Source organism: Mastacembelus armatus, chromosome 10 (genome assembly GCF_900324485.2).
Source record: "Mastacembelus armatus chromosome 10, fMasArm1.2, whole genome shotgun sequence".
In the NCBI taxonomy this organism is placed as follows: Eukaryota; Metazoa; Chordata; class Actinopteri; order Synbranchiformes; family Mastacembelidae; genus Mastacembelus; species Mastacembelus armatus.
Genome location: NC_046642.1, coordinates 12,677,382 through 12,702,801, shown reverse-complemented (window position 1 = coordinate 12,702,801; position 25,420 = coordinate 12,677,382). Strand labels below are relative to the sequence as shown.

Here is a 25,420-nt window from a genome sequence, read left to right as displayed (position 1 = left end):
GGCGTTCTTAAAAAACTACTCATCTTGACCCTTTGGTTTTATCTAATTTTTGTCCTGTTTCTGTTTTGGCATTTTTCGCTGAAGTTTTAGAAGACGTTGGTTTTGTAAAAATACAGTACAACTACATGCCAATGATCTGTGACATGCCATCATCTATTGCTTCCCTCTACTGTGGGGTCCCACAAGGCTCTGTTATTGGTTGTATTCTTTTTTGTTATATTTGCTACCAGTTGGGTCAATTATAGCTAGGCACAACAGGTCTTTCAAATGTTGTACAAATGTATATAGTTTTGAACCCAGAACGAAATGTCTCACAACTTGTTTGATCTTACAGTATTAATGATATCAAGCAGTGGTTAATCCAATATTTCCTTAATATAAATGAAGTGAAAACTTTGTGCATTGTGTTTGGGGATGCTGTGACAGCTGGCCTTGGCACCTTGTCCTCAAGGTTCAGTTCAACTGTCAGAAATCTGGGGGTGTTTTTTGACATTCATTTGAAATTTGACAAACCGATCAACAATGTTGTCGTGATGAATTTTTATCAAATACGTCTGTTGGCCAAAACTAAACCTTTTCTGAGTCATCATGACCTTGAGATAGCTATACATGCTTTAATCAGTTCCAGATTTGATTATTGCAATGCACTATATGTTGCTGTCTCTCAGGCTTCTCTTAGACACCTTCAACTTGTGCGAAATGCAGTGGCCCATCTTAACTGTCACAACTAGATGAGACCACATTATGCCCATCCTCTTTTCACTCCACTGGTTTCCATTTTGTGTTAGAAAAATCTTTAAACTTTTAATATTTATTGTTAAAGCTCTTTAATGGTCTTGCTCCATCTTATTTGTCTGAGATTAAAGATTTGTGCGCATGGCAGGGCTTTGAGGTCATCCAATCAGCTTTTTCTGGATGTGCCCAGGTCAAGTCATAAGCTCTGGGGTGACCGAACCTTTTCAGTTGCCGCCCCCAGGCTCTGGAATGATCTCCCCCCTTGACCTGCGTGTGATTTCTGGCTTTAACCTCTTCGAATCAAAACTTAAAACTAATATATTCAAGATGGCTCTTAATACCCAGTAGTTTGGTGACAATTGTATTCTTTTAATCTTTTTAATTTATTATTTATTTTATTTTTTAGTTTTTTATGTGTATGCTCATTTAATTGTTCTTGTGCTGTTTTGATCCTTTGCAAAACACTTCGGTCACCTTACAGTTGTTGAGAAGGGTTATATAAAAGTACATTAAATACATTTTGATTTTATGAATGGGTCGAATGGCTGAAGAGTTGAAAAAAACTAATATGATATTACATCTGATTATGACTGTAGTTATAGTGACTCTTTGACAGAAAGCATTTTCAATAAATTGCAGCTTTTTTACATGTTGCTGAACAGCTCGTGGAACCATCTGTTTGGAGGATTTTGTTCTCTCTCACCTTGCATCCCTAACATTATCATAAACTTGCTCCAGTGCATCATTCCCAAACTGTAAAGTCTTTCCTCACTTCATAATACTAGGGATTTTCTTGGTTTGTTGTCTGTTCTTGTAAATTCTGTCGTTGGAACAAAACCTTTTGCAATGACGCCTATTGTTTAGCTGTCCATGGTGCTGAAAACACAATTTTTTCTAACTTAATTTTTAGAAATAATTCCTCTATATTTTTCTCTCGTACGTATCACGTGCATTATAAAACACATTCTGTATTTTGTGTGTGTTTCTTTAAATATAATGAAATAATATGTTTAACGTTATTAAAATATAATTAGCTTACACCTATTTTAGGATATACAGCACAGTCTGTAAATATTCATGTTTGTATCTGTTTTATGAAAATCACAGATCAGTGTTATAGCTCAACGAGTACTCAAGGTGTCAGTGTGCACTAATAAACGAGGTTGTGCGTTTCCTCCCCACCCATCTATGTCGACAAATTTAAAGCCTGGTTTCAGTGTTGTGCAGCATTCGACTTAACCCGTTTGGGAATATGAGTGAAATGTAAGGATTGTTGGATGTTCTATTAAGTCTGGGCTTTGTTTTTCATATGTTGTATTGTGTTTTGGGATATCAGTGTTCGTTGTGCTAATTATGGGACGAAGAAGATTTGCGCTGCATTATGGCCTTGGTTTTGTTTTTCTTGTCCTCCACCCAGTTTTTGGCGACGTGAGCTACTCTATCCCGGAGGAGATGAAACGTGGATCTGTAATTGGAAATATCGCTAAAGATCTGGGTCTGGATCTGGGCCAACTGTCTGCTCGCAAGGCCCGTATCGATACTGAGGATAACACCATTCAGTACTGCAGCGTTAATCTCAACACCGGAGATTTGGTTGTTCAAGAAAGGATTGACAGAGAAGGGCTTTGTGCGAAAAAGGCATCGTGTGTCCTAAAACAGGAACTTGTGCTGGAAAATCCACTAGAACTGCACCGCATTAGTATCCGCGTCCAAGATATTAACGACAATTCACCGCAGTTTAAAGAGGATTCACTTAGAATTGAAATTCAGGAATCGGCAATAAAAGGTGCACGGTTTTTGTTGGATGAAGCACATGATGGAGACATCGGAGAAAATGCTGTTCAAGGCTATTCCCTTCAGCAGAATGATCATTTCAAATTAAATGTACAAATAAAAGATGGCGGGCAAAAATACTGTGAATTAGTTTTAGACAAGGAACTTGACAGAGAGGATAAAAAAGAGGTAATGCTTTTGCTTACCGCATTTGATGGTGGATCTCCTCAGAGATCAGGTACTGTAGTCATACACGTCACTGTGCTGGATGCTAATGATAACGCCCCAGTGTTTAGCCAGGCCGTTTATAAAGCCAGTCTGCCTGAAAACTCTCCTCTGGAAACACTGGTGATCACAGTGAGTGCGACTGATGCAGATGAGGGAGTGAACGGTGAAATAACTTATGGATTTAACCACGTTTCTGGTGAATATAACAACGTGTTTTCTTTACAACCAAAAACAGGAGAGGTTAGAGTAGCAGGTGCTATTGATTTTGAGAAAACGTCATCATATGAAATACAGATCAGTGCTAAAGATGGTTTGGGGTTGGCGTCATATGCGAATTTAATAATTGAAGTAAGTGATATAAATGACAACGCCCCAGTGATATACCTGAAATCCCTGTCCAATCCTGTTCCTGAGAATGTGTCACCTGGTACAGAGGTGGGCATCATTAACGTGCAGGACAGAGACTCTGGGGAAAACAAACAGGTCCGCTGCTCCATTCAGCAGAATGTCCCTTTTAAGTTAGTTCCTTCTATTAAAAACTATTATTCTGTGGTGAGCACAGGACAACTGGACCGTGAACTAGTGTCTGATTACAACATTACAATCACTGCCACTGACGAGGGCTCTCCACCTCTGTCCTCCTCTAAAAGTGTCCAGTTATCTGTAGCTGACATCAACGACAACCCACCTGTGTTTGAGGAACAGTCGTACAGCGCATATGTGAGTGAAAATAACAAAGCTGGCTCCACTTTATGTTCCGTTACTGCTCGAGACCCCGACTGGAGACAGAACGGTACAGTGGTTTATTCTCTGTTAGCTGGTGAGGTGAACGGTGCCCCGGTGTCCTCCTATGTGTCTGTGAACGGAGACACGGGGGTGATCCACGCTGTGAGGTCGTTTGATTATGAACAGCTGAGGAGCTTTAAAGTCCAGGTGATGGCCAGAGACAACGGTTCTCCTCCGCTCAGCAGCAACGTGACCGTGAGTGTGTTCATATCGGATGTGAACGACAACTGTCCTCAGATCCTGTACCCCGCCCCGGAGGGCAACTCCTTCATGACCGAGCTGGTGCCCAAAGCCGCACACGGAGGCTCTCTGGTGTCCAAAGTGATAGCGGTGGACGCGGACTCCGGACAGAACGCCTGGCTGTCCTATCATATAGTGAAATCGACTGATCCGGGACTTTTCACTATTGGTGTCCACAGCGGAGAGATCAGGACCCAGCGGGACATTTCTGAATCTGACAGCATGAAACAGAACCTTATTGTGGCAGTGAAAGATAACGGGCAGCCCTCTCTGTCTGCCACCTGTTCCATGTATTTACTTATTTCTGATAACTTGGCTGAGGTGCCAGAACTGAAGGACATGTCTTATGATGAGAAGAACTCCAAACTGACGTCTTACCTGATCATCGCGCTGGTGTGTGTGTCCACCTTTTTTCTGACCTTCATCATCATCATCCTGGGTGTGAGGTTTTGTCGCAGGAGAAAGCCCAGACTGTTGTTTGACGGAGCAGTCGCCATCCCCAGCGCTTACCTCCCTCCTAATTACGCAGATGTTGACTGCACAGGGACATTACGCAGCACGTACAATTATGACGCATACCTGACAACAGGCTCTCGAACCAGTGACTTTAAGTTCGTGACGTCTTACAATGACAACACACTGCCTGCTGACCAGACTCTGAGGAAAAGCCCATCTGACTTTTCTGAAGTGTTTGGTGACTGTCATAATTCTCCTGAGGTAAGAGCATTAAATGTTTGATTCCTAGAGTATTTCATCAGAAAGAGTAATCTACTGACCTTTTGAGAATTGTGACTTGTCGTGTGAAACTCAATCATTCTTAGAAATGTCATTTAGCAATTAGTGTTGAGCAATCTACTTTTGTTGTTGTAGCTGGTTCAATTGTAGTTATTCTGATTTTTCTGCCCTTGAAATTCCTGTTTTTCTCTAAAAAATGTTAACCTATTTTAATGGAAGATGGATTTTTAAATGTGTTTTGGCTCACTATACAGTAGCTGACCTTCGATGCATGTTGGCCTGGTTTATAGTTATAGTATACTGGAAAATTTTTACACCTAAAATTGGATGTTTAGCCTTTTAAATTGAGTAATACCTTTTTTTTCAATTCACATATCAGGAATAGTTGTTTCCAGTATATTTACAGAAATCCCAATCAAAACAGTAATCTTCCTTTTGAGTATAGACATTTAGAGGAATCCCCTTACTTTGGCTGTTATTTTTTTCTCGGTGTGAGTAATTGTAGGGTAAGACTACTAAGGTGTATAATTTAATTGTGTACTCATGGAAAAACTTCTGACTTTTTAAATCACAATTTATCAACCTTCAAATATCTGTTTGGTCACCTGTCATTTATGTTGTACTTTTACTACTTCTACAGTATCAATATTGGCTTCAGATTTGAACAGGTTTTCTCATAATAAATCACTAATCATTTATATTATGCCATTCTCATATTTACATTATTATGCCTCACATATTTTAGATATTGTGGCGTTTTATTAACATGAATTTGTTTCCATAATCATTTCTATTTAGCAGTTTTAATCTAGCTCATTGCTAGTGTTGTCTTTGATTTTCTCAATACTCAGTTGCTTTTTCTGGAGGTTAATGGCATTGATCAATAAGTTTAAGCTGTTGTAATCAAATGACACATCCCCCCCTTTTACTTGCCGTTATTAACATGTCCTTTTTTCCTCAAGTTTTTTCTCTTTACACAGTAATGAATTGACAGTTAGCCATCGTTTCTTGTTAGACAAAATTATAATTAAAAATGTGACTTGGTTATCTACTAGTGTTGTAAGAGTGCAATTTTGCTGACTGTGGACATACGTGTGACTAACATTTATTGATAGCTGTTGCATCATTTCATGAAACTTTTAGCAATAAAATGTAGACATGAAATATGCTAGCCACATGTTTTAAGGTATGACAGTACATTTTCAGACATGCTGATGTTTTAGAGCTACCTTTTGTGTTGGATGCTTTCAGCATCTCTGAAGAGAATTTGCAGCATAAGCAAATTCCTAAAGAAATGTGCTCTGCGTGGATTTTTGGTTTCGTAAGTTCAAGGCTTGGACTGACTGCCCCCTAAATGAACAGTGTGCGAGTTCTAAAAGAGACAGACGATGTCGCTATGCACCAACAGTACACTGTGTGTCAATATCCACCCACTATTGTGGACGAGTAATGTGACTCAAGGTGCTGCAGTTGATCGTCGAGACAGGCACAGACGTAGTGCTGGATTGTGTCGATTCTGTTTAAAATCCTTATCTTTTGGTTGTATAGCTGTACGCTGACTGGGAAACGTTCACCGTGTCTTATTGGCGCCGTAATGGCTTTCATTGGATTTGCATTTAAAAGCTTTGTCGTTGCTTTACTGCTCAGTTCTTTGAATTTTGCCAGTGGAGATATAAGCTATTCTTTTCCGGAGGAGACGAGACGCGGATCCGTGATCGGAAATCTCGCCAAAGACTTGGGTTTTGAAACAAGCAGACTATCCGCCCGAAAGGCCCGCATTGATCCAGATGGACGGGACAAACGTTATTGTGACATAAACCTACTAAACGGAGATCTGATTGTTGCCGAAAGGATTGACAGGGAGGCCCTGTGTGGAGACAAAGCATCCTGCGTTTTAAAACAAGAACTTACTTTGGAGAATCCATTAGAACTGCACCGAATTACTCTACATGTCCAGGATATAAATGACAACTCCCCGCAATTTAATAAAGAATTGATCCATATAGATATTTGGGAATCCGCGGCGAAAGGGGCTCGTTTTCCAATAGAAGAAGCACATGATGCGGATATAGGCAAATATTCAGTTCAGACGTACAACCTGCAAAAAAATGAATATTTTATTCTGGGCGTTGGTGATAATTCTGTGGAACTTGTGCTTGACAAAGAACTGGACCGAGAAAACTTAAAAGAAATGAATGTGATTCTTACAGCGCTTGATGGAGGTTCTCCTCAAATGTCTGGCACTGTGGTTATTCACGTCACTGTACTGGATGCTAATGACAATGTCCCAGTGTTTAGCCAGGCAGCTTATAAAGCCAGTCTGCCTGAAAATTCTCCTGTAGATACAGTCGTACTGACAGTAAGTGCCATTGATGCAGATGAAGGAATAAATGGAGACGTTACATATGATTTCGGCCACATTTCAGAAGATGTGAAGTCCATGTTTACAATAGATCATAAGACAGGCGATATAAGATTAAAGAACCTGGTTGATTTTGAAGCAACGTCATCATTTGAATTACGTGTCACAGCAAAAGATGGTTTGGGGTTAACCTCTTATGCCAAAGTCGTCATAGATGTTACTGATGTGAATGACAACGCTCCAGTAATATATCTAAAATCACTCACAAACCCCATACCTGAGAATGTGTCACCTGGTACAGAGGTGGGCATCATTAACGTGCAGGACAGAGACTCTGAGACAAACAAACAGGTCCGCTGCTCCATTCAGCAAAATGTCCCTTTTAAGTTAGTTCCTTCTATTAAAAACTATTATTCTGTGGTGAGCACAGGACAACTGGACCGTGAACTAGTGTCTGATTACAACATTACAATCACTGCCACTGACGAGGGCTCTCCACCTCTGTCCTCCTCTAAAAGTGTCCAGTTATCTGTAGCTGACATCAACGACAACCCACCTGTGTTTGAGGAACAGTCCTACAGCGCATATGTGAGTGAAAATAACAAAGCTGGCTCCACTTTATGTTCCGTTACTGCTCGAGACCCCGACTGGAGACAGAACGGTACAGTTGTTTATTCTCTGTTAGCTGGTGAGGTGAACGGTGCCCCGGTGTCCTCCTATGTGTCTGTGAACGGAGACACGGGGGTGATCCACGCTGTGAGGTCGTTTGATTATGAACAGCTGAGGAGCTTTAAAGTCCAGGTGATGGCCAGAGACAACGGTTCTCCTCCGCTCAGCAGCAACGTGACCGTGAGTGTGTTCATATCGGATGTGAACGACAACTGTCCTCAGATCCTGTACCCCGCCCCGGAGGGCAACTCCTTCATGACCGAGCTGGTGCCCAAAGCCGCACAGGGAGGCTCTCTGGTGTCCAAAGTGATAGCGGTGGACTCGGACTCCGGACAGAACGCCTGGCTGTCCTATCATATAGTGAAATCGACTGATCCGGGACTTTTCACTATTGGTGTCCACAGCGGAGAGATCAGGACCCAGCGGGACATTTCTGAATCTGACAGCATGAAACAGAACCTTATTGTGGCAGTGAAAGATAACGGGCAGCCCTCTCTGTCTGCCACCTGTTCCATGTATTTACTTATTTCTGATAACTTGGCTGAGGTGCCAGAACTGAAGGACATGTCTTATGATGAGAAGAACTCCAAACTGACGTCTTACCTGATCATCGCGCTGGTGTGTGTGTCCACCTTTTTTCTGACCTTCATCATCATCATCCTGGGTGTGAGGTTTTGTCGCAGGAGAAAGCCCAGACTGTTGTTTGACGGAGCAGTCGCCATCCCCAGCGCTTACCTCCCTCCTAATTACGCAGATGTTGACGGCACAGGAACTTTACGCAGCACGTACAATTATGACGCATACCTGACAACAGGTTCTCGAACCAGTGACTTTAAGTTCGTGACTTCTTACAATGACCACACACTGCCTGCTGACCAGACTCTAAGGAAAAGCCCATCTGATTTCGCTGAAGTGTTTGGTGATTGTGATAATTCTCCTGAGGTAGGAACAGGTTTTGTATTTTTCATTCCTGCTTATTGCCCCAGTAATGCTCCTAATTTTAAGGAATGCACGTGTCCTTTAAGTTTATATGATTTTTCAATTATATTCAATAAGTATCTTTGAAGTTGTTTCATATTAAAAGTCACTAAAGTCTTATTGCGTCAGCACAATTTTACTTACATGCTGTAGATTTTCCTTTAGCATTTCCTGTCGCAGATAAAACCTGATTTATTGATCTTAGTTTTTTGTTTGTTTCAGATAGTTTGATCATTTACTTAAAAACTTCTCTTTTCGCATTGCGCATAATCGCCCCATACGTGGCGACTTTTTTCGTTTTGTCCGTTTAAGAATGACAGAATTTTGCCTATTCTCTTTCTGTGTCTTTCATATCCTGTATTGTTCAGATTTTGATGGTTTACTGTTTGTTGATCCACCTCCCCCAAGGTCTTTGCCTCGTTTTTTAACTGTGGTATCAGTCTTTGCGTTAGGTTTGCGCTATAATGAGTTAGAATTATTCTTGTCTCTGTATCTATTTAACCATGAGTAACATGTTCGTGTGTGTCTGCGGGTGATCTGCAGTGTGCTGTTTGTGTCTCTGTCCGTGGTGCTGATCTTCGTTGTCTGGACATGGTTCTATCTGTCTTGTTATATTTATTCTATTGAAATAATAAATTATAATATTTTGTTTTCGAGTAGGTTTGTTTATATTTCCACATTTAGACTTTGTTAAAGCAGGATTTTCCATGGATTCTCATTTTTAGTGTAAATATCCCTTTTTCCTGTCAGTAAAGTTTTACTGGTATAGCTGTATAGTTTAATGTTCGGGGGTCATTCGTGCGCATATAATGTGGTTTACATTGGCAACTTCAGCCCAACTGAAGGTTGCAAACTGCTTATGTGTTTTTAGTATCACTGTTTTTATTAAACAGTGACGGTATTTTTTTGTTGTTGTTTTATCCTTAAAAACTTTGTGCTCCGGCTGAATGTTGCACTTGCCAGACAAGTCTGACGATTTGCCTGAATACAAGTTGAGAAAAATTATTACTGGGTGAATATCCTGCGTTTTATGTGCACGATGTCTGGATTAGTCAATGACCAAACGTTCTCTAAAATATTTAGTTGTTTGAATCGAGCGTCTGAACAGTCAGAGAAACAGATTTTCTCTTTTCCGCAATAAAGCTTTGTAGTTCAATACTTCTCAACAAGATCAATGATAAAACATGGTGGTCATGCTCGATGTAGTTTATTCAAATAAATTAGCAATTATTAAATGCACTGTTGAGCCTGGAATAAAAACGGGCCAGTGTGCAATTAAACTCTGTTGAACGTTGATATTTAGATAATGTTTTCTTAGTGTTTATCAGAATGAAATGTTTTAAACAGCATGAATTTAGGATGAATGACATTGTTTTTAGAGAGTTTATAACTCGAATATCCAGCAGCTTGGATATTAGTGGTCAAAGGATTTCTGAATAAAGTGCTGTATTTCTTTTGAACTCACGGTGTCACTACAGACCAGCTAAGGTCTTTAATATTCAGCCTATTTTTCACAGCACCCATTACTGAGACCAACCATCCTTCTAGTCTCTATTGCCTCAACAAAGACGGCAGATACTTGGACGGTACATTGCTCGAACACTGTGATTTTAATTCTTGAGACTATCGTGTTTTGAGTTGTGTAGCACTGTCTGAAGATGTTGGGCAGGCTGCGTGTTTTTCAGAGCTGTAGCTTTGTGATTTTCTTTGTTGTGGTACAACACGCACACGGAGATCTGAGCTATTCCGTACAGGAGGAACTGAAGCCCGGGTCTGTTATTGGAAATGTCGCTAAAGATCTCGGACTGGAGATGGGCAGACTCTCTGTGCGCAAAGCTCGTGTGGACATGGAAGGAAACGACAGACAGTATTGTGGGATTAACCTTCGAAGCGGAGATTTATTTGTTACTGAAAGAATAGACAGAGAGGAGCATTGCGGAGAAAAGCCGTCGTGTGTTCTTAAATTCGATTTGGTTTTAGAAAACCCCTTGGAGTTGCACCGGTTGTCGCTCCAGGTGCAGGACATAAACGACAATGTTCCCGTTTTCCCGAAGGACGTTGTAAAGCTGGAAATTAGAGAGTCCGCTGTCAAAGGAGCTAGGTATCGCATTAATGCAGCACACGATGCAGACATAGGGAAAAACTCAGTTCAGAGCTATACACTGCAACAAAATCCTCACTTTGTGTTTAGTATTCAGACCACAAGTGCTGGCAGTAAATATGGTGAGTTGGTTTTGGATAAGGAGTTAGACCGAGAGGAGCAGCGGGAAATGAAATTATTGCTCACGGCTGTAGATGGTGGGTCTCCTCAGAGATCCGGGACTGTAGTCATACACGTCATTGTACTTGATGCTAATGATAACGCCCCAGTGTTTAGTGAGACCGTATATAAAACCAGTCTGCCTGAAAACTCACCAGTGCAAACCCCAGTTATCACAGTCAGTGCAACAGACGCAGACGAAGGTGTTAATGGGGAGGTTACGTATGAATTTAGCAGATTACCTGATAAATCACGGAGACTTTTCTCATTAGATGCTAAAACAGGAGAAATTAGTGTGACAGGGGACATAGATTATGAAGAGGGATCCAAATATGAAATATTTGTTGAAGCCAAAGATGGTTATGGTCTCTCTTCAGAAGCAAAAGTGATTATTGATATAACTGATGTGAATGACAACGCTCCAGTAATATATCTAAAATCACTTATAAACCCCATACCTGAGAATGTGTCACCTGGTACAGAGGTGGGCATCATTAACGTGCAGGACAGAGACTCTGAGACAAACAAACAGGTCCGCTGCTCCATTCAGCAGAATGTCCCTTTTAAGTTAGTTCCTTCTATTAAAAACTATTATTCTGTGGTGAGCACAGGACAACTGGACCGTGAACTAGTGTCTGATTACAACATTACAATCACTGCCACTGACGAGGGCTCTCCACCTCTGTCCTCCTCTAAAAGTGTCCAGTTATCTGTAGCTGACATCAACGACAACCCACCTGTGTTTGAGGAACAGTCGTACAGCGCATATGTGAGTGAAAATAACAAAGCTGGCTCCACTTTATGTTCCGTTACTGCTCGAGACCCCGACTGGAGACAGAACGGTACAGTTGTTTATTCTCTGTTAGCTGGTGAGGTGAACGGTGCCCCGGTGTCCTCCTATGTGTCTGTTAACGGAGACACGGGGGTGATCCACGCTGTGAGGTCGTTTGATTATGAACAGCTGAGGAGCTTTAAAGTCCAGGTGATGGCCAGAGACAACGGTTCTCCTCCGCTCAGCAGCAACGTGACCGTGAGTGTGTTCATATCGGATGTGAACGACAACTGTCCTCAGATCCTGTACCCCGCCCCGGAGGGCAACTCCTTCATGACCGAGCTGGTGCCCAAAGCCGCACACGGAGGCTCTCTGGTGTCCAAAGTGATAGCTGTGGACGCGGACTCCGGACAGAACGCCTGGCTGTCCTATCATATAGTGAAATCGAATGATCCGGGACTTTTCACTATTGGTGTCCACAGCGGAGAGATCAGGACCCAGCGGGACATTTCTGAATCTGACAACATGAAACAGAACCTTATTGTGGCAGTGAAAGATAACGGGCAGCCCTCTCTGTCTGCCACCTGTTCCATGTATTTACTTATTTCTGATAACTTGGCTGAGGTGCCAGAACTGAAGGACATGTCTTATGATGAGAAGAACTCCAAACTGACGTCTTACCTGATCATCGCGCTGGTGTGTGTGTCCACCTTTTTTCTGACCTTCATCATCATCATCCTGGGTGTGAGGTTTTGTCGCAGGAGAAAGCCCAGACTGTTGTTTGACGGAGCAGTCGCCATCCCCAGCGCTTACCTCCCTCCTAATTACGCAGATGTTGACGGCACAGGAACTTTACGCAGCACGTACAATTATGACGCATACCTGACAACAGGCTCTCGAACCAGTGACTTTAAGTTCGTGACATCTTACAATGACAACACGCTGCCTGCTGACCAGACTCTGAGGAAAAGCCCATCAGACTTTGCTGATGCATTCGGAGAATGTGCTGAGTCCCCCGAGGTAGGCCTCATTCCAAATCTATACACGAGGCTTAACACTTCATGATGAACTGTTGTTTTATTTCATTAACTATGCTTTTAAATTTATTTTGTTTGATACAAATTTATTTCTTCATGTGAAATTAGATTTTTGTGTCTACTTGCCCCATTTTTGCTGAAATCGGTCAAACTGAGAGCAAATCACTTGTTAAATGACACCACTTCTGCCATCAGTCAATGTTGCAGGCACTGTGAAAGAATATGGAAAAAAGATAAATTACATGTGTCTCAGAGAAATTTAAGGGACTTTATGGTTGATTACCAAAGGACTATGGGAAGCAATATTCCAGTATCTCTCTATATCATTTCCAGCAGAAATCATTCTCCTAGTGTTATTTTACACAATTAATGCTTTGTAAATCCTAGCTCTTCAGGTGTAACTGATGTCTCTATTACCACTTGTGCGAATTTTCTTGGCTTTTTTTGTTGACAAAATGGACTCTGTCAGATGGTTTTTTTAATATGGACCTGTCAGTTGTCTTTGTTCATTCTGCTGTGTTTTAGTTGTTTGAGTTGGTTACTCTTTCCTCCCTTGGCAATTTAATGAAGTCTTTGAAGCCTCAAATTGCTCACTGGATGTTGTTCCTGCTAGAATCTTAGAGCGTTTTTCATACTGTGTGGCCTGGCCTTTTGATTTTTATTAACACCTGCCTTAGTTCTGGATTCGTCCCAGATGCTTTTAAACATGATGTGGTATGGCGTTCTTAAAAAAAACCTCATCTTGCCCCCTTGATTTTATCTAATTTTTGTCCTGTTTCTGTTTTGGCAGTTTTGGCTGAAGTTTTAGAAAATGTTGGTTTTGTAAAAATATATTAGAAATACATTCCAGTGATCTGTGACATGCCATCATCTATTGCTTCCCTCTACTGTGGGGTCCCACAAGGCTCTGTTATTGGTTGTATTCTTTTTTGTTATATTTGCTACCAGTTGGGTCAATTATAGCTAGGCACAACATGTCTTTCCAATGTTATACAAATTTATTTACTTTTGAACCCAGAACGAAATGTCTCACAACTTGTTTGGTCTTACAGTATTAATGATAGCAAACAGCGGTTAATCCAACATTTCCTCAATATAAATGAAGTATAAACTGTGTGCATTGTGTTTGGGGATGCTGTGACAGCTGGCCTTGGCACCTTGTCCTCAAGATTCAGTTCAACTGTCAGAAATCTGGGGGTGTTTTTTGACGTTAATTTGAAGTTTGACAAACAGATCAACAATGTTGTCAAGATGAATTTTTATCAAATGCGCCTGTTGGCCAAAGCTAAACCTTTTCTGAGTCATCATGACCTTGAGATAGCTATACATGCTTTAATCAGTTCCAGATTTGATTATTGCAATGCACTATATGTTTGTGTCTCTCAGGCTTCTCTTAGACACCTTCAACTTGTGCGAAATGCAGTGGCCCATCTTAACTGGCACAACCAGATGAGATCACATTATGCCCATCCTCTTTACACTCCGCTGGTTTCCAGTTTGTGTTAGAATAAATTTTAAACTTTTAATATTTATTTATAAAGCTCTTTAATGGTCTTGCTCCATCTTATTTGTCTGAGATTAAACATTTGTGCGCATGGCAGGGCTTTGAGGTCATCCAATCAGCTTTTTCTGGATGTGCCCAGGTCAAGTCATAAGCTCTGGGGTGACCGAACCTTTTCAGTTGCCGCCCCCAGGCTCTGGAATGATCTTCCCCCTTGACTTGCGTGTGATTTCTGGCCTTAACCTCTTCAAATCCAAAGTTAAAACTAATATATTCAAGATGGCTTTTAATACCCAGTAGTTTGGTGACACTGTTATTCTTTTTATCTTTTTAATTTACCTTTTTTAATTTATTTTTTACTTTTATGCTCATTTAATTGTTCTTGTGCTGTTTTGATCCTTTGCAAAACACTTCGCTCACCTAAGAGTTGTTGAGAAGGGTTATATAAACAAAGTACATTACAATAAATTTTGATTTTATGAATGTAGGGCGTGATGGCTGCAGAGTTGAAAAAACGAATATGATATTACATCTGATTATGACTGTAGTTACAGTGACTCTTTGACAGAAAGCATTTTCAATAATTTGCAGCTTTTTTACATGTTGCTGAACAGCTCGTGGAACCATCTGTTTGGAGGATTTTGTTCTCTCTCACCTTGCATCCCCAACATTATCATAAACTTGCTCCAGTGCATCATTCCCAAACTGTAAAGTCTTTCCTCACTTCATAATACTAGGGTTTTTCTACTTTTTGTTGTCTGTTCTTGTAGGTTCTGTCGTTGGAACAAAACCTTTTGCAATGACGCCTCTTGTTTAGCTGTCCATGGTGCTGAAAACAGATTTTTCTCTAGCTTCATTTTTAGAAATAAATCTATTTTTTTCTCTCGTACATATCACGTGCATTATAAAACACATTCTGTATTTTGTGTGTGTTTCTTTAAATATAATGAAATAATATGTTCAACGTTGTTAAAATTTAATTAGCTAATAATCTATTTTAGGATAAACAGCACAGTCTGTAAATATTCATGTTTCTACCTGTTTTATGAAAATCACAGATCAGTGTTATAGCTCAACGAGTACTCAAGGTGTCAGTGTGCACTAATAAACGAGATTGTGCGTTTCCTCCCCACCCATCTATGTCGACAAATTTAAAGCCTGGTTTCAGTGTTGTGCAGCATTCGACTCAACCCGTTTGGGAATATGAGTGAAATGTAAGGATTGTTGGATGTTCTATTAAGTCTGGGCTTTGTTTTTCATATGTTGTATTGTGTTTTGGGATATCAGTGTTCGTTGTGCTAATTATGGGACGAAGAAGATTCGCGCTGCATTATGGCCTTGGTTTTGTTTTTCTTGTCCTCCACCCAGTTTTTGGCGACGTGAGCTACTCTATCCCGGAGGAGATGAAACGTGGATCTGTAATTGGAAATATCGCTAAAGATCTGGGTCTGGATCTGGGCCAACTGTCTGCTCGCAAGGCCCGTATCGATACTGAGGATAACACCATTCAGTACTGCAGCGTTAATCTCAACACCGGAGATTTGGTTGTTCAAGAAAGGATTGACAGAGAAGGGCTTTGTGCGAAAAAGGCGTCGTGTGTCCTAAAACAGGAACTTGTTCTGGAAAATCCACTAGAACTGCACCGCATTAGTATCCGCGTCCAAGATATTAACGACAATTCACCGCAGTTTAAAGAGGATTCACTTAGAATTGAAATTCAGGAATCGGCACATAAGGGTGAACAGTTCCTTCTCGGTGAAGCACATGATGGAGACATCGGAGAAAATGCTGTTCAAGGCTATTCCCTTCAGCAGAATGATCATTTCAGATTAAATGTAAATACGAAAGCAGGTGGTCGAAAATATTGCGAACTAGTTTTAGACAAAGAACTTGACAGAGAGGACAAAAACGAAATTGTTCTTTTGCTTACCGCATTTGATGGTGGGTCTCCTCAGAGATCAGGTACTGTAGTCATACACGTCACTGTGCTGGATGCTAATGATAACGCACCAGTGTTTAGCCAGGCCGTTTATAAAGCCAGTCTGCCTGAAAACTCTCCTTTGGATACACTGGTGATCACAGTGAGTGCGACTGATGCAGATGAAGGTGTACACAGTGAAATTACCTATGAATTTGATCATGTTTCAGACGATAATAACAGAGTCTTTACATTAGACACTAAACTCGGAGAGGTGAGGGTAGCTGGCGTTATTGATTATGAAAAAATGCAATCATACGAACTGCAAATAAGTGCAAAGGATGGTTTAGGATTAGTGTCATATGCAACTTTAAGTATTGAAATAACTGATACAAATGACAACGTCCCAGTGATACACCTGAAATCCCTGTCCAATCCTGTTCCTGAGAATGTGTCACCTGGTACAGAGGTGGGCATCATTAACGTGCAGGACAGAGACTCTGAGAAAAACGGACAGGTCCGCTGCTCCATTCAGCAAAATGTCCCTTTTAAGTTAGTTCCTTCTATTAAAAACTATTATTCTGTGGTGAGCACAGGACAACTGGACCGTGAACTAGTGTCTGATTACAACATTACAATCACTGCCACTGACGAGGGCTCTCCACCTCTGTCCTCCTCTAAAAGTGTCCAGTTATCTGTAGCTGACATCAACGACAACCCACCTGTGTTTGAGGAACAGTCGTACAGCGCATATGTGAGTGAAAATAACAAAGCTGGCTCCACTTTATGTTCCGTTACTGCTCGAGACCCCGACTGGAGACAGAACGGTACAGTGGTTTATTCTCTGTTAGCTGGTGAGGTGAACGGTGCCCCGGTGTCCTCCTATGTGTCTGTTAACGGAGACACGGGGGTGATCCACGCTGTGAGGTCGTTTGATTATGAACAGCTGAGGAGCTTTAAAGTCCAGGTGATGGCCAGAGACAACGGTTCTCCTCCGCTCAGCAGCAACGTGACCGTGAGTGTGTTCATATCGGATGTGAACGACAACTGTCCTCAGATCCTGTACCCCGCCCCGGAGGGCAACTCCTTCATGACCGAGCTGGTGCCCAAAGCCGCACACGGAGGCTCTCTGGTGTCCAAAGTGATAGCGGTGGACGCGGACTCCGGACAGAACGCGTGGCTGTCCTATCATATAGTGAAATCGACTGATCCTGGACTTTTCACTATTGGTGTCCACAGCGGAGAGATCAGGACCCAGCGGGACATTTCTGAATCTGACAGCATGAAACAGAACCTTATTGTGGCAGTGAAAGATAACGGGCAGCCCTCTCTGTCTGCCACCTGTTCCATGTATTTACTTATTTCTGATAACTTGGCTGAGGTGCCAGAACTGAAGGACATGTCTTATGATGAGAAGAACTCCAAACTGACGTCTTACCTGATCATCGCGCTGGTGTGTGTGTCCACCTTTTTTCTGACCTTCATCATCATCATCCTGGGTGTGAGGTTTTGTCGCAGGAGAAAGCCCAGACTGTTGTTTGACGGAGCAGTCGCCATCCCCAGCGCTTACCTCCCTCCTAATTACGCAGATGTTGACGGCACAGGAACTTTACGCAGCACGTACAATTATGACGCATACCTGACAACAGGCTCTCGAACCAGTGACTTTAAGTTCGTGACATCTTACAATGACAACACGCTGCCTGCTGACCAGACTCTGAGAAAAAGCCCATCTGACTTTGTTGATGCCTTTGGAGACTGTGCTGAGTCCCCTGAGGTAGGCGCTATTCCATATCTGTACACCAGGCTTACAACTTTGTTTATAATGAACTGATGAGTTTTATTTCATCAGCTATGCTATTCAATTTACATTGTTTCCTTCTGTTTTTGCTTCATTAAATTTTGGATTTTCTGCGTGTATTAAGGTTTTGAGTTTATGATTCGGGCTAATGGTTGCATAGTTTTTAAAACGGATGTGATCTTATCTTATGACTATAGTAGTTGTGAGTCACTCAAAGCATGATTACCAAATTGCAGCTTTCTACATAGTGCTGAACTGCTCGTGGAATCATATTTTTGGAGATTTTTGTCCCCTCTCAACTTACATCGGTTTGTATGTTATCTTATCTGTTCTTGTAGGTTCTGTCGTCGGGACAAAACCTTTTGCAATGACGCCTCTTGTTTAGCTGTCCATGGTTCTGAAAACAGATTTTTCTCTAGCTTCATTTTTAGAAATATATCCTCTATTTTTTCTGTCGTACGTATCACGTGTATTATTAACCACATTCTGTATTTTGTGTGCCTTTTCATTATATATAATAAAATATGTTCTACGTTGTTAAAATATAGTTAGCTTACATCTCTTTTAGGATAAACAGCACAGTCTGTAAATATTCATGTTTCTACCTGTTTTATGAAAATCACAGATCAGTGTTATAGCTCAACGAGTACTCAAGGTGTCAGTGTGCACTAATAAACGAGATTGTGCGTTTCCTCCCCACCCATCTATGTCGACAAATTTAAAGCCTGGTTTCAGTGTTGTGCAGCATTCGACTCAACCCGTTTGGGAATATGAGTAAATTGTAAGGATTGTTGGATGTTCTATTAAGTCTGGGCTTTCTTTTTCATAGTTGTATTGCGTTTTGGGATATCAGTGTTCGTTGTGCTAATTATGGGACGAAGAAGATTTGCGCTGCATTATGGCCTTGGTTTTGTTTTTCTTGTCCTCCACCCAGTTTTTGGCGACGTGAGCTACTCTATCCCGGAGGAGAGGAAACGTGGATATGTAATTGGAAATATCGCTAAAGATCTGGGTCTGGATCCGGGCCAACTGTCTGCTCGCAAGGCCCGTATCGATACTGAGGATAACACCATTCAGTACTGCAGCGTTAATCTCAACACCGGAAATTTGGTTGTTCAAGAAAGGATTGACAGAGAAGGGCTTTGTGCGAAAAAGGCATCGTGTGTCCTAAAACAGGAGCTTGTGCTGGAAAATCCACTAGAACTGCACCGCATTAGTATCCGCGTCCAAGATATTAACGACAATTCACCGCAGTTTAAAGAGGATTCACTTAGAATTGAAATTCGTGAATCGGCAATAAAAGGTGCACGGTTTTTGTTGGATGAAGCACATGATGGAGACATCGGAGAAAATGCTGTTCAAGGCTACTCCCTTCAGCAGAATGATCATTTCAAATTAAATGTACAAATAAAAGATGGCGGGCAAAAATACTGTGAATTAGTTTTAGACAAGGAACTTGACAGAGAGGATAAAAACGAAATTGTTCTTTTGCTTACCGCATTTGATGGTGGGTCTCCTCAGAGATCAGGTACTGTAGTCATACACGTCACTGTGCTGGATGCTAATGATAACGCACCAGTGTTTAGCCAGGCCGTTTATAAAGCCAGTCTGCCTGAAAACTCTCCTCTGGAAACACTGGTGATCACAGTGAGTGCGACTGATGCAGATGAGGGAGTGAACGGTGAAATAACTTATGGATTTAACCACGTTTCTGGTGAATATAACAACGTGTTTTCTTTACAACCAAAAACAGGAGAGGTTAGAGTAGCAGGTGCTATTGATTTTGAGAAAACGTCATCATATGAAATACAGATCAGTGCTAAAGATGGTTTGGGGTTGGCGTCATATGCGAATTTAATAATTGAAGTAAGTGATATAAATGACAACGCCCCAGTGATATACCTGAAATCCCTGTCTAATCCTGTTCCTGAGAATGTGTCACCTGGTACAGAGGTGGGCATCATTAACGTGCAGGACAGAGACTCTGGTGAAAACAAACAGGTCCGCTGCTCCATTCAGCAGAATGTCCCTTTTAAGTTAGTTCCTTCTATTAAAAACTATTATTCTGTGGTGAGCACAGGACAACTGGACCGTGAACTAGTGTCTGATTACAACATTACAATCACTGCCACTGACAAGGGCTCTCCACCTCTGTCCTCCTCTAAAAGTGTCCAGTTATCTGTAGCTGACATCAACGACAACCCACCTGTGTTTGAGGAACAGTCGTACAGCGCATATGTGAGTGAAAATAACAAAGCTGGCTCCAGTTTATGTTCCGTTACTGCTCGAGACCCCGACTGGAGACAGAACGGTACAGTGGTGTATTCTCTGTTAGCTGGTGAGGTGAACGGTGCCCCGGTGTCCTCCTATGTGTCTGTTAACGGAGACACGGGGGTGATCCACGCTGTGAGGTCGTTTGATTATGAACAGCTGAGGAGCTTTAAAGTCCAGGTGATGGCCAGAGACAACGGTTCTCCTCCGCTCAGCAGCAACGTGACCGTGAGTGTGTTCATATCGGATGTGAACGACAACTGTCCTCAGATCCTGTACCCCGCCCCGGAGGGCAACTCCTTCATGACCGAGCTGGTGCCCAAAGCCGCACACGGAGGCTCTCTGGTGTCCAAAGTGATAGCGGTGGACTCGGACTCCGGACAGAACGCCTGGCTGTCCTATCATATAGTGAAATCGACTGATCCTGGACTTTTCACTATTGGTGTCCACAGCGGAGAGATCAGGACCCAGCGGGACATTTCTGAATCTGACAGCATGAAACAGAACCTTATTGTGGCAGTGAAAGATAACGGGCAGCCCTCTCTGTCTGCCACCTGTTCCATGTATTTACTTATTTCTGATAACTTGGCTGAGGTGCCAGAACTGAAGGACATGTCTTATGATGAGAAGAACTCCAAACTGACGTCTTACCTGATCATCGCGCTGGTGTGTGTGTCCACCTTTTTTCTGACCTTTATCATCATCATCCTGGGTGTGAGGTTTTGTCGCAGGAGAAAGCCCAGACTGTTGTTTGACGGAGCAGTCGCCATCCCCAGCGCTTACCTCCCTCCTAATTACGCAGATGTTGACAGCACAGGAACGTTACGCAGCACGTACAATTATGACGCATACCTGACAACAGGCTCTCGAACCAGTGACTTTAAGTTCGTGACGTCTTACAATGACAACACACTGCCTGCTGACCAGACTCTGAGGAAAAGCCCATCAGACTTTGCTGAAGTGTTTGGTGAATTGGAGGGGTCCACACAGGTATGAACAACCTATGTGGTATCACATATTCATAAAAATCTTTTTAATACACGTTACCTGCAAAATTTTCAGGCTTGGATTTAGCATCCCACCAAGGTTTCTTAAATGTAGGTGTGTTATGCCCATAGTGGTTTGAAAATATCCACTACCTTGACCAATTTTAAACAGCTATCCTTTTCATGAATGTCTTAGCCTTCCTTAATTTTCATTTTCTTGGTTTAATTATCCACCCATCCATTATCTATACCTGCTTTTTCCTAACCAGGGTCACAAAGATCTGCTGGAGCCTCTTTTGGGTGAAAGGCAGGTGTACACCCTGGACAGGTCACCAGTTGGTTAAATCATGATTAGTATTTCAATTTTACTGGAAAGTCATTCATATTTCATTTTGAGTTTGAAATTTGTGCTTCGAGTCGATCTGTCTACACATTTGTTACCAACTATCTTAAGGAATTCTGAAATACACTTCCTTTTCATCACCATAGGTTCATTGTTCAACCTAGTTTTGCTGTGTTCATTCACAGTGCACAGTTTTCCAGCCATAACACACTTTCCATAACATTGTTTAAAGTGGCTTGAGATTATTTTTTATTGTGATTTAGCACTATGAATTTCACTTGAATTGAAAAACAAATATCAAAGCAAACTCTCATGAGGTGCCATGACCGTCAGTAGTGAAAGAATTAACACCACATTACATTTGAGAATGTTTCTGGTGTTTACAGGACATTCAACGAAAGAAGAGAATCCTATATGATGCTCTTCTGCCTCTCAGTAGGATACTGCTCCACTCATCAAATTAATACTCTATTCATGTAGGGTCTTTGTGTAATATTCTCTGAGTAATTTTTGTAGCAGATTATCGTTTGTGGCACATGTGGAAGCTTCAGTGTGAGCTGGAAACCTTTTTATGGTTGATAATTCACTGTGGCTCTTTTAATGTTGGTGGAATTAAGGCAACTAATTTTGCATTGATGGTTGTGGATGTTCTTCCTGACTACATAAACATAGGTAGCCTATATATGATAACTATAAATAACTTTGCTTTTATTTTTTTTCTGGTAGTCGTAACTCTGTCTCTGTAGAACAGGACTATGTCTTTCCATGGTCTCATTTATTCTTGAGTTGTTGGACTGAAAATCTACTTGGAGTTGCTTTTGTTGTGTAGTTTTCACAATACAGTTGGAAAACACCATCTGAAGAATGTGGGTTTTACATTAGTAGCATTCCCTCTTGTTTATATACATTTGTGTTACCTTTTTCTCATGTTTAAGCTTGTTTGATCAAATGAAGCAGGTGTTTGTGTTTTAAATGTAGATTCTCATAAATGTGGCTCTTGTGTGATGTTTGATATCATCTGATCCTATGGGGGAATTACACATATTCTTTAAATGCCATTTATTATATTATGACCAGAGTGATCTTGAGGCAGTATTCACCTTCAGACCATGTGTTATTTCTGTTCTGTGATTTCTTGTTGTATCTCACGACAAAAAAAAAAAAAAAAAAATACTGTAAAGTGTAGCCAGGTTCTTATTTTCTCTTCGCTATATGTGGTGTAGTAAGAGCAAATAATTGCAGTCGCTATAAATCATCATAATACTTAAATATTAGTTCTTTGTTTTTACTTGTATAGAAATGGTATCCATCCATCCATTTTTCTATACCTGCTTATTCCTTAACCAGGGTCATGGGGATCTGCTGGAGCCTAGAGATGGTATATAAATATTAAATGTATTTTGTCATCGCTGTCGCCAGGTTTTCTGGCTTTATTTTTGCATAAAGTTGTTTGTTTATTGTTTGCAGACCTCTGTCTTAACAGAAGTTGTTTCTAATCAGAATTGAAATAGTGTGTAAACTTAAATGTCTTCTACTTTTCCTATCAGATCTAAAACAAAAGTTTTGTCAACATGTTTAATATATGATATCAGGCCGAGTGGGTGCAAAGACAGCCCTGTTTTCTTATGGATCTTTTTACAAATTTGGCAATGCCAGCAAACAGCCTACAGACATCCATTTAGTTCATACCTTTAAATAGTATTTCCTGTAGTCAAGCAAAGTCTTTATTTCAGTATAGTTTCAGTGAAGATAGGAGTGCAACTTTAAAAAAAAAAGATTAGAAACAAAAATCAAGTGGTCCTACTGATGTGTGGTGGAATAAAAGCTTGCCACTTCTATGGGGAGATATGTGAACTGCATTAGGTTCCAGCAGATGTCTTCAGTACAACAAATGTGTGTAAATGTGATTTAGATGTGGTGTGATTTTATTATAAAGTCCAAATGTGTACAGGGTGGTTGTAGGTAATTGTAGGAACATAGTACATGTGAATTTTTCTGTGCCCAAGTGTCAGTTCAACTGATCAGTTTTAAACATTTTGCCAGACCATAAGGAACGTTGATTAAAAACTCTGCTCATCTAATGCCTTGAGCTAAAAACCTATAGAGGCGAATTTGTTATAACTGGTTTCCTACATGGGACTGATTGTGATTACTTATTGTTGCAAATGTTATTATTTAAGTTTTATTAAATTCAGAATCACAAGCAGATACAATTATAGGCTACAACCAACTTTGAAGGTGATTATTTGGATTTTTTCATTCGTTGTTATTGTTGGACTTAACTCACGGTGTCGCTCTACACCAACCTTAAAATGATTTAATTCCACTGTCTTTTGTGAGCACACATTATTTTCCGTCCATAGACCAGTCCACACATAGACAGAATCACGCTGGTTTGCTGCTGTTCTTCGTGTTAAATGGTTACATTTAGTTTTTTCCATTGATTCTTCAGCGTCGTGGGAACTCATCCTTGATGATTGGTTCAACAATGAATGCATTTCTGGCGTACAAATTCTATTTCCTCCTTTTTGCTGTTCATGTCACCTACGGAGACTTGAGCTATTCCTTCCCAGAGGAGATGAAACGAGGATCGGTTATTGGAAATGTAGCCAAAGATCTCGGGCTGAAATCCGGAGCGCTGTCTAACAGAAGAGCGCGCATTGACACCGATGGGACTGACAGACGTTACTGTGACATAAACCTGAATAACGGAGAGATGGTTGTTGCCGACAGGATTGACCGAGAGGAGCTTTGTGGTGAAAAGGCTTCGTGCATCCTGAAACATGAGCTTGTGCTGGAGAACCCTCTGGAACTCCATCGGATCAGTCTGCACATTCAAGATATTAATGATAATTCACCACAGTTTAAAGAAGATTTGATAAATATAGAAATTCAAGAATCAGCAGTCAAGGGAGCACGTTTTGTGATAGAGGAGGCGCACGATGCGGATGTAGGACAGAATTCAGTTCAGCAGTACAGCCTTAAAAAGAACGATCATTTTATTTTGGAGGCTAATAGAAACACAGTAGAGCTTGTTCTTGATAAAGAGCTTGATCGTGAAAAACAGGAGGACATTAATTTGGTCCTTACAGCTCTGGATGGTGGGTCTCCTCAGAGATCAGGTACTGTAGTCATACACGTCACTGTGCTGGATGCTAATGATAACGCCCCAGTGTTTAGCCAGGCGGTTTATAAAGCCAGTCTGCCTGAAAACTCTCCTGTAGATACTGTGGTGGTCACAGTGAGCGCGACTGATGCAGACGAGGGAATAAATGGAGATGTGACATATGAATTTGGACATGTTTCAGAGGATGTGAAGAAAGTTTTTAATATTGACCGTGAAGTAGGTGAGATACGAGTAATTGGCACTGTTGATTATGAAGCTACTAAATCATTTGAAATACGCGTTAAAGCAAAAGATGGATTAGGGCTGTCATCTTACGCTAAAGTAATAATATCAGTCACTGATGCGAATGACAACGCCCCTGTTGTTAATTTGAAATCGATGACAAATCCCATACCAGAAGACTCTCCACCTGGTACAGAGGTGGGCATCATTAACGTGCAGGACAGAGACTCTGAGAAAAACGGACAGGTCCGCTGCTCCATTCAGCAAAATGTTCCTTTTAAGTTAGTTCCTTCTATTAAAAACTATTATTCTGTGGTGAGCACAGGACAACTGGACCGTGAACTAGTGTCTGATTACAACATTACAATCACTGCCACTGACGAGGGCTCTCCACCTCTGTCCTCCTCTAAAAGTGTCCAGTTATCTGTAGCTGACATCAACGACAACCCACCTGTGTTTGAGGAACAGTCGTACAGCGCATATGTGAGTGAAAATAACAAAGCTGGCTCCAGTTTATGTTCCGTTACTGCTCGAGACCCCGACTGGAGACAGAACGGTACAGTGGTTTATTCTCTGTTAGCTGGTGAGGTGAACGGTGCCCCGGTGTCCTCCTATGTGTCTGTTAACGGAGACACGGGGGTGATCCACGCTGTGAGGTCGTTTGATTATGAGCAGC

The 25,420-nt window shown here is 41.3% G+C and overlaps 3 protein-coding genes across 7 annotated transcripts in view; all 3 read left to right on the top strand.

Annotated features, from left to right (window-relative positions):
• The window catches only part of LOC113144193 (protocadherin gamma-C5-like), a 261,353-nt gene that overhangs the window by 42,495 nt on the left and 193,438 nt on the right, over positions 1–25,420 (top strand). The window contains exon 1 of one of the 5 annotated variants that reach the window (XM_026330052.1): positions 15,318–17,771. The exons of the other annotated variants lie outside the window; for them this stretch is intronic. Coding sequence (XP_026185837.1) covers positions 15,381–17,771 — 2,391 coding nt within the window. The 5' untranslated portion in view covers positions 15,318–15,380. Of the gene's footprint in view, positions 1–15,317; positions 17,772–25,420 lie in introns of those variants that run through there. 5 annotated transcript variants of the gene reach the window in all.
• Positions 1,948–4,500, top strand: LOC113144700 (protocadherin gamma-A11-like). The gene has a single exon (XM_026330926.1). It carries the CDS (start codon positions 2,089–2,091, stop codon positions 4,498–4,500), a length of 2,412 nt encoding a protein of 803 aa, XP_026186711.1. The 5' UTR covers positions 1,948–2,088.
• Positions 6,092–13,383, top strand: LOC113144697 (protocadherin beta-16-like). Its single transcript, XM_026330922.1, has 4 exons — positions 6,092–8,480; positions 10,487–12,236; positions 12,300–12,558; positions 13,366–13,383. Exons 1-4 carry the CDS (start codon positions 6,092–6,094, stop codon positions 13,381–13,383), a joined length of 4,416 nt encoding a protein of 1,471 aa, XP_026186707.1.